Below are 9915 nucleotides of genomic sequence, written 5' to 3'. Positions count from 1 at the left end.
TGATGTCCTCTAGCGGATTAAATTGACGCGCGATTTTGAACAAAGGAAAAAGCAAGACAAGCCATAACGTAATTCATTCACTTTAATTGGGCGGAAACACCGTACGCACAACAGAATAATAAAAGAATAAAATATTCTAATTTCAAAAGTAAGTCAGCTATTACAGTATTAATATATTTATGCCCTATAAGAAAAATTTAAAGAAATGGCAGATATTCTGCACTTGCTTCAACTATACTAACCTAAGTATTCGCTCTGAAACATCCGTCCATTGAATTTGTTGAGTATGATACTTCATGTAAAGCACTGCAGAATTATAGACTATGCCTTGATAAATCATGCATCAGCCAAAAGTACTTTCGAAAGTCAACTTATACAGACCAAGTCATCCACGCAACTTCCAAGCATGCCATAACCCAAAAATTGTCAGCCTTTCATTGCATGCTGCATAGAGCTTTGTCGATCCCTTTAGAGCCCTCAGATCTCCTTTCAGAAATTACCACCATCAAAAAAATCGCGATAGCCAATGGTTACACCGAAAAATTGATCAACGATTTGTTTGAAAGCAAAAAGAGAAAATTCTTACTCAGAGGTATTTACTCTACCACCCCCACGGATCAACAGTCATGGCGACGTATAAAATATTTAGGCCAACCTTCTATTAAATTGGAAAAATTACTCAAAGTAATCAACATAAAACCGGCCTTTTACAATAATTCTAACCTGAAGAGCATGCTACCTTCAGTCAAGGACCCCACTGACTCAGCCCTCAAGAGCGGGGTCTACCAATTAAGGTGTGGTGATTGTGACTCCAAATACATAGGACAAACAGGAAGAAGTCTGACCGTACGAGTGGAGGAACACCGGCGCGATTACTACAACAACACTGGGATGTCCCAATTCGCTACCCATCTTCGGGAGGAAGGCCACCAAGCGGATTTTACCCCGGAATTGCTGCACCGAGTCAAAAAAGGAACACAGCTGGACATCAGAGAACAGTTGGAAATTTTAAAAATTGTAAAGAGGAAAGAACCCATTGCTAATGACCACCTTTTCCCTTTCCACTCCCCCCTCCTAGACATTCCACTATTACACCTCAAAAAATCCTTGTGACGCCAACCCACGCTCTTCTTTGTAACTACCTCCGGTTTTTCCCCTATCCCTTCCCTCCTTCACCATTCCCGTCACTTACCTCTCCCCTTCCCCTCCAATCACCCGACCACAGAGTATATATACCGGCAAATTCTGATGTGTATCACTAGTCTTGAAAATGGTACAGTGTAACCGAAACTAGTCGGCAATAAAGTGTGTGTTTTTTGTAGAAAAGCTAAGAAATTTCCTTCCAAACATTAAATATGGAATTCTACAAAGTAAAGGCCTCAACAATTCAGTGCATATGTAAAGAGACCAACCTAGCTGGATGACTTGGGCACAAAACTGGAACATGGAACCAATGCATAGAAAATTACTCATTAAAATTAATCCTTCCTATTATGCACCACTCATACCAAATTTAACATTAGTTAAGTGAGACATCTAAGGATTAGAGCAGTCATGACTTTCAATTTTTTTAACCATATGTATTCCAAGGAATTGAAATTAAGTCTGAATGTAACTTAATATCAATGAATTTTATTCTTTCCTGATAAAGTGACATCATGGAATATAGAGAAATATGCTCATCAAAGCAATGATAACTGGGTCCAGGTTGACAAAAGAAATGGAGCAATAAAGCTCATATTACAGGTAAGCCTAAATTTTAATCATTGCACATTGGATAAATTCTTCCCTCAAAGTTACAAGTAGTATCAATAGTACAAAGTATGCTGAATTAAGATGATAAAACAACAGAAATTTCAGATCATGCAATCATCAAAACTTCATTACGAGTATCAGGATGCCAAATCTGGTGCAACAGCTTTATACCCTCACTTACAAAGTTCAGAGTATTTACTTGTTATATAACACCAAAATTCTAGCATAAATTCTCTCAAGCAGTTCCGGAATTAGGGGGGGAGGGGAGGGGGGGCAGAGGGGCTCGTGCCCTGGGTGGCAATTTCAAGGGGTTGGGTAGTTGAAAATTTTATTTGAAAAAGTTATTTGATATTTCTAATTAAATTAATTCACCATTAATAATTAATTTATAAGTTATTAAACACTAATATTAATATTACTTCTTAATAGCAAACACAAGGTAATTTCAACAACTATGCACATTAAAAAAATAGCTTACGAATGAATCATATTTTTAGTGGTGGGGGTTGAAGGGGAATCAGAGGAGGGGGGGTGCAAACTGATCACACAACTCCGAGTTCCGGCCCTGCTCTCAAGCACATGATTTGTGGTTTGTTTTATTGATTGCCCCCAACATGCATTATTGCTGAACTCTTTCCTCTCCCTACCCTCCCCTCTGTTCCTCCTACCTTGTCCTCCCTCTTGATGATACCAGGTGTAGCCAGGGGAGGGGGCTTTAGCTCCCTTGCCCTACTCTTGATGATACCAGGTGTAGCCAGGGGAGGGGGCTTTAGCTCCCCCAAAAATTTTTCTCTCATAGCGACTGCCTGCCATACATCCCTTGGGAGACAACTAACCCAGGGGTACTTATCAGTAGAGGTTATTCGCTTACCAAAAATGCACCCACCCAAAGCCACATGCCTGGACGACTCCATGATCTTATATGTTATATCTGATGCAAACTAAATTTGAAGAGACTTGATAAAATGAATATCTGAGAATGATTTTCTGCCCAACTCGTACAAGATTGAAAATTGATTCTTCTAATTTCTGGTCACAAATGCAACCATGAAGGCTTCCAAGCTGGTCAAGTTCATTGATTTTTTCCCTGTAAAAATCATCTTTGCATTAATCTGTGTAACTTAGTAAAAAGCTATTTGTTTATACAATCCTTTAATCTTAATAGAAGTTGGAATTTTAAAATTGTACAACAACAGAATTATTTGGCAATAGGAGGTGAATACTGGCTTGATAAAGCAAATGGAGGTAATGCAGCCAGTAAAAAAGGTGAAAAATCAGGAGCATCAGCAGAGGTGAAGCTAAAGGAATCAAGGTGGTTGTTCTAGCCTTTTGTACATGTTAAATCAATCTGTACACTTGAATAGGCTTCAAAACATTAAGCATATAATTACACTGATATGGTAATGGCTCTTTAATCAAATCAAAATCAGCAATACTTCTTTATGAGTACATATCAGCCTCTATTTATCCTCATCCTATCTTGGCCTCTCAGGGCCATTTGCTAAATCAGAATTGTTCATGGGACTAATCTCTCACAGCATAAGAATCACTTTGAGCCAGATGTAAGTGAGGAGTTCCAATTGGTAATTCGTGCATATGTCATACGGTAATGCAGGAGTTTATGGTATGCCAAACTCCCTAATCTCTGAGCACAACGTTCTCTGGGGAAACTTATGTTCAATGTCGTTCACCCTTGTAAACAAACCGCCATGTCGCTTGTTACCATAAATAAAATAACAATCATAGTGAGGAGGTAACAATAGTAGCGAGGGATGCGAACAGGGGTGCCGACTTACAAAAAATATTGGGGGGCCCAAACTGGGGATCTTGCCCCAGGAAATTTTATAAGTAGTGAGTTTTTAGTTTTTTAAGCCTTTTAGAAGAGTCATATGATCAACATTAGAACCATGATAACTCGAATCCTTATATCTGGACACTCCGGGGAAAATCGAGAAGCCTGGCACATTTTTTCGTCACACCCATAACCAATTTTTGAGGGGGCTCGGGCTCCCTCAGGCCCCATGGAGTCAGTGCAACTGGACGCGAAAGAAAACTAATGGGAGTCGTGTGTTGAGAGAGCTACGAAAAAGACATGTTTTAAAAGACCGGCAGAAAAAAAAGTAGAGGACGCAAAGGAAAGGAGGCACCCACAAGAGAGAACCGATAGAAGAAAGGACACGTAAATAAAAATGGTGGAGGGAGTTCGATAGGAGGAACGAGGAGGAAGATATCCGGCAGAGAGTGGAGTTGTGGAGCATTGAACCATCCAGCAGTGTTTGAGTGGAGTCGCGGAGCAGTGAACCCGATAAGTGGAACTTAAATCATTATTATAAATACACAAGGAAATGGAGAAGAGTTAAAAGCCTGTTGGAATAGAAAGGGAAGTTATGCAATCTATTTGTTATAACATCCGATTGTAAATTGGGCCCAATTAGTCTTCCTTTATGATGTTTAAAATACAAAAGTGTAAAAGTGATTTTGTGCATGTTATTTCAAATTGTGTTTCTATACCCTAAGGTATCATGAAAAAAATAGAAGGTGAGTACTGTGTTACACCCTGGTTTCTCAGAAACATAAAATAGATGGATAGGCTATTATTCATGGTTTACTAAAGTAATTAAGACTAATATCAAAGGATATTATTAGTCTCTCAAAATACCTAAAACTTTGGCATACACCATGAGTATTGCATGATCTCGTCAGACAGCATTTTAGCCAATGTGGGCAGGATGGTCAATTGGGAGTCAAAATATTTTGAGAATGGTCTAACATGAACCCTTACTAAAATGCTCATATCCGATTGAATACCAAGATAATAGAATTTTCTGGCTTTGGCCTTGTATCTGCAGCATCACAGCGATATTCTAAAAATCAAATGCCACATCCCGCAATCTAATTTTTTTAAATAGCTACTTTGATGCCTCCTTCTAAACAAAAAAAACTTAATCAAGCTTGCATTATACCTTCTGTCCCTCCATACAGAACTAAAAGTATGAAAATCCCAACTCCTTGACTCCATAAAATGCAGTAAATAATTTGAACTTTAAAAGCCTTAAAGAACTTGCTACACATACTGCATTGATAAACAGAAGATTTCTTCCTCCTCTTTGTCTAAATGGAACATGTTCTGATCAACAAATTTCTTTCAGGGGTCCTTACTTCTGGTTATTCAAGATGAAACTGCTTTGGAATCTGTAGCATTGATACATACTAACTGCAGAGGACTAGCCAAAGGATCTACAATTTTATTCTTAGTTACAAGTATTACTAAGCAACAACCCTCAACCCAGGTGAACAAATTGGGCTTGCCATAAAAATTTCAATCATTACTAAACTTTAACAATTTTACACATTATAAGGCCATGTTTGACAATTTGACTATCAAGCTGATTAAATAGTCTCCCGTGTTTCAGAAGAAAGTACGAAAGTTCCGTGTAAAATTCTCTGCGGATAATGGAAGATCAGCCGAAGAACAGAAGGCTTCCTGCATTACAGCTCTTCAGGGTTTTATGACCATATACAACACAGATGCAGGTAAATTGACCAATATATTACTATTACATATAGTTAAGATGTATTATATATGAGGGTAAACTTAAAAGTAAGGTTGCTGGTGGTTTTCGGGTATTGCTGTGTAGAAAACATTTTAACTCGACGTTTCACTCCTCCTACTGGGAGCGTTATCAAGAGAATGGAAGGAATTTATACTCGTCCCGAGCTTATATATGTTTTTTTTCTCCGCTACCCATTGTTGTGCCGGATAAAATTCCATACATCTCCGGGGTCACTGATAGAATCGCCAGAATCCTCCATAAAGGCAACATTAAGACTCGCTTCTGCACCGTGAAGAAGATTCAGAATATCCTACCTTCACCGAAGGATAGCCATCCTCCCCTTCAATCTATGGGAGTGTATGAGGTTCCCTGCTGCTGCGGCAGAAGCTACGTGGGACAGAGCAAGCGTTCAATCTCCCAAAGGCTTAAGGAGCACGAAAGGGCGTTAAAATTACATCAGTGGGACGCATCAGCTGTTGCTGAACATTTTGCCTCCAGCCCTGGGCATAGAATAATGTTTGACGCTACACGGGTGTTAGCGAAGACGGAAGAATACCATCCGCGTCTTATACGTGAATCCATCGAGATTGCGAAAAGACCTAATAACTTTAATAGGGAGGATGGGTATAACCTCAGCCGTATATGGAGAGGGTTCCTAGCACAATATAATGGCCAACGGCTATCGGCTAAAATTCAAATCCGGCACAACAATGGGTAGCGGAGAAAAAAACATATATATAAGCTCGGGACGAGTATAAATTCCTTCCATTCTCTTGATAACGCTCCCAGTAGGAGGAGTGAAACGTCGAGTTAAAATGTTTTCTACACAGCAATACCCGAAAACCACCAGCAACATAGATAAAAGAAGCTGTGAAAGTCTTCAGACGAAAATTAAAAGTAAGGTCTTCAATTTTTCTGTGGTTAAATGTGACACTTATTTACATTTTTGGTTACACCGTTGGAAAGATCATGGTTTCAGCTATTTTTTATGTAGCCACCCTGGTGCTAGATGGCTTTCCTCATTCGCATGATGAAATTTTGAATCCTGTCGATATACTAGCTTTCGTTCACGTTGGGAAGATAGGGGTTGACCTCCTCTTACACCTCGTGTTGCCCGTCACAAACTTCATCCCTCCAAGGAGTTTCTTCAGAGTAAGCAACTTGTGGAAATCATTGGGTGATTCAGTCCAAAAAATCACCTCCTTCCTCTTCACAACTTCTTCCTCAAATTCCACATGCTGCCTCTAGTGGTCTTCGCTGAGCTGTTTGGGCACCCACCTGGCAGTGGACGTTTGCGTGGCCGGAAAGGAACTTGAGGCACCATTTACAAACGTTTTTAGTATCCGTACATTTTCATGGTAAACTTCAACCAATTGGCGATTAATGTTGAAAGATATCACGTTTTTCCCAGTCAAAATTCGTAAGGCAGACCGAATTTCACGTGTGGACGGAGACGTGAGGGGAAGCTCCATGGAGACAGCTGCTATGCCAACAATGGCCAGTCGGCAACGCTTCACGGCAGGCCAGAGTGGTGGTGGAGAAACCAAGGAACACGGTGGTGTTGGTGGATGCACCTAGTGCTTCATGCAGGGACGCAACGACTTAGGAAACCTTACTTTTAAGTTTACCCTAGTATGACATACCTTCTCTACCAAGCGAAGTAATGAGGTTACTAATAGGTTGAAGGGAGGAAAAGGGTGCTGTGTTATAAGGAAGAACAGAAAATCAAAAGTATTAAAAAACCAAATAATTACCAGAATACTAAAGGACAAATTCAGGTCCCCTAACTCATGTTGGGTTATACAGGCACACCTAAACAGAGATGATATCCAAGTTATTGCAAGGCAATTGTGTCCCCTCAAAATCTGCAAGACTATTAATGATCCCATGGTTCACCCATCAAGGAAAAATCAAAACCATAAAAATTGAGATACATTTCAATTGCCCAAAGAGAAATCCATCACATGAGGCACTTATTTTTGTACAGCACTTCTACAGCACAACCATTATTAATAAGAATGGAGGACAAAAGTTTGGAGAAAAGTGGATGGGATCTTTAATGGGTCAAAAATACCAAAAATTTTCATTGATGTTTGTTGGTGGGAGTGACCATATACATTCACTTGAAGAGATATAAGTTACAATGCATGATGCAACTAGCCGAGACCAGCTGAAACAAATCTGCAAATTTTCTGCAGAATGCTCCAATGTCTCTCAACTGCAAGTCCAAAAGTACACAGCGATTTTTATATTGAACGTTTAGCAATAATGAATCAGAGACTGACTTGTCAGGAAGACTGGTCACTCATCAGTAATATCGATTGAATGTGGCCATTAAAACTTCAATATGAGAGCTTGTGCCCTTTCTTCATTGTTTATATGCATTTTCCCACATGGTCCTATTTTATATGCAGTATGTAACACTCAGTCCATGAGAGAAATAAATGTTTTGATACATATAATGATAACTTTGTCCATTCCACAGAGCTCTATTTGGTATAACTTGAACTGGTTTCAACCCTTTCATGTAAATTTTAAGAGGGAACACCTCATCCATCATTTGAAACAAGACACAAGTGCATTGAAATCAGCCGAGGTTCAACCAAATAAAGCTGCCAGGGATGGACAAAGTTATCGTTATATATTAACTGTGAGAAAGCTCCCCTACGTTACCTCTCAAGCCTTGAGGAACTTACCCACTGTCCTAAGGGATTCAGGAATCCAATGTCATTCCATTCATACATTGGGTTTACACACTATTTACTGTGCTTTCAGGTCTGAAAACATTCTGCCAACCAAATAAAAAAAAGACATAGGCTATGGCATAAGCAGAACGTAGGACCACCTTCAGAAAGTCTGCAGGGACTGGCAGCCAATCAGTAAATGCTGAGAGAGCAACCGTGGAAAAATGTGTAGCATCCTGATTTATGAATGGAATTGGACTAGTGAATTCTTGAGGTCAATGGGCAAGTTGCTCATCAAACTCTTCGAAGATGATCAGAAAATCTTAGCCTGTATGAAACCCGAGAAATCTTCAGTGTCTTGTTCACTAGGAAAACATTTTCAAAACATTTAAGCACCAATCTGTAATACTGTGGCTAGACTTAAATCCAAGTAAGATAAGGTGATGTGTTAACTATGCACCAGATAATGCAATGACAGGTAAAACTATTAGGAAAAAATGAATTATATGTTTACTGATTTTATTACTGTGAGCTTTGATGATTTAATGCAATGAGTTTGCATTGATTAGAATTGAATTGTAGGACTTAACGGATACCATTCTCAATAGAACTCAGAAAACTATTCTGTAAGTTATTTTAAGTATCTTTTGGTAGTTTTAAATATCATAGGTATCAAAAAAGTACCCTGGTAATGCTATTAAAACTAATGTTATTGTCCTATTAGGAAAACAGGGAGATAAATTGTTGAACATCACTCCGTTAAAAGAAATTGCTTGGAACCTACTGGATAAGTCAGATGTGAACAAATTACCTGGATGGGGTAAGTATTAATTTTCATTGTATCTTCTTGTGCATGCGATTTCTAAAATCTATGTTTAAGCTTGGGAGTACATCAATACACATATTGCATAAGTGGATAAACACTGAAAAAACAGGGGATTGCGCATATAATTCAATCAAAACAACAGGAAACACAAGGGCAGATCACGACCAGATTAATTAAACTGTAAAAGCTGTAATGAAGAATTCAAAGAGCACAAAATTAAAAACCCCTACAGAAAATAAGTGGCATTACTCAAACATCATCAAACTCCTGATTACACATCTGGGCTCACCAAAATACTAGGCCATTGAAAAAAAATTATTTACAAATTAATAATTGACAAAATTCTTAATCGGATTTTGCCTAAGAGGAAACTGTCATAGAAACTTATTTAAAAGACTTAAGGGTGGGTATTTACCAATATGCTTAAAATTTATTAATTTCCAAAAGTCAAAATGACCTCCAAGTTTATATCAGAACTTTTATATGTACAAAATGTAATAACTTTAAGGTTTCAGCACGAAGAAAGTTTCGTATTTGCATAGGTTATTATCTAAAGTAATACCAGAATTACTGCTACCACAAATTGTTTTGGATATGAACTATAAAGTTTACTAAGACATAATTACTTCTAAGTCAATTAACTCTAAGAACGATTTTTCAAAGCTACAAACATGTAACTTCATCCAACACTAAATATTCTTAATATTGATGCATAGCATTTTTTGTTAATAACAGAATCCATAAAAGCATCACAAGAGGAAGAAAAATCATTAGAACGTGCAATTAAACTCTGCCTACTTGATCCATCATTTCCCACACTGGTCCAGAGAGTAGAGGAGAAGCTTAGTGGTGCTTCTTCTACCAAAAAAAGCAAGTAGTTCCTAACAAGCCATTTCATTTGTAGTTGGGGGATACAATGGCAGGATAACCTTGATGAAAAGCCTAAGAGGTCAATACATCAGCCCTGATCTTTTTGGAAACCAATAATGAATAGCCTTAAATGACCTACACGAAGAACTCTATAGCAATTTCGTTATTATGTACTTGAGAAGATTTAATTCTCTGTATTTCAATGAATAAAATAAGATTACTTATA

The 9915-nt window shown here is 38.3% G+C and overlaps 1 protein-coding gene across 1 annotated transcript; it reads left to right on the top strand.

The window, feature by feature from the left end:
* Window positions 1-34: 34 nt before the first annotated feature.
* Window positions 35-9915, top strand: LOC124169287. Its single transcript, XM_046547854.1, has 6 exons — window positions 35-148; window positions 1652-1746; window positions 4905-5045; window positions 5169-5289; window positions 8718-8813; window positions 9555-9915. Coding segments are annotated over exons 1-6 (597 nt in total). The 5' UTR covers window positions 35-147; the 3' UTR covers window positions 9698-9915.

Source organism: Ischnura elegans, chromosome 12, assembly GCF_921293095.1.
Source record: "Ischnura elegans chromosome 12, ioIscEleg1.1, whole genome shotgun sequence".
Taxonomy (NCBI): Eukaryota; Metazoa; Arthropoda; class Insecta; order Odonata; family Coenagrionidae; genus Ischnura; species Ischnura elegans.
Note: the sequence above shows the minus strand (reverse complement) of the source record. Positions and strands in the feature narration are given on the sequence as shown.

Bases quoted from the DNA above. Each gene is read 5' to 3' on its own strand.
- LOC124169287 (XM_046547854.1), top strand. The intron at 1,747-4,904 runs GTAAGCCTAAAT...AATTTCTTTCAG, and splicing joins CAATAAAGCTCATATTACAG to GGGTCCTTACTTCTGGTTAT. The intron at 8,814-9,554 runs GTAAGTATTAAT...TGTTAATAACAG, and splicing joins GAACAAATTACCTGGATGGG to AATCCATAAAAGCATCACAA.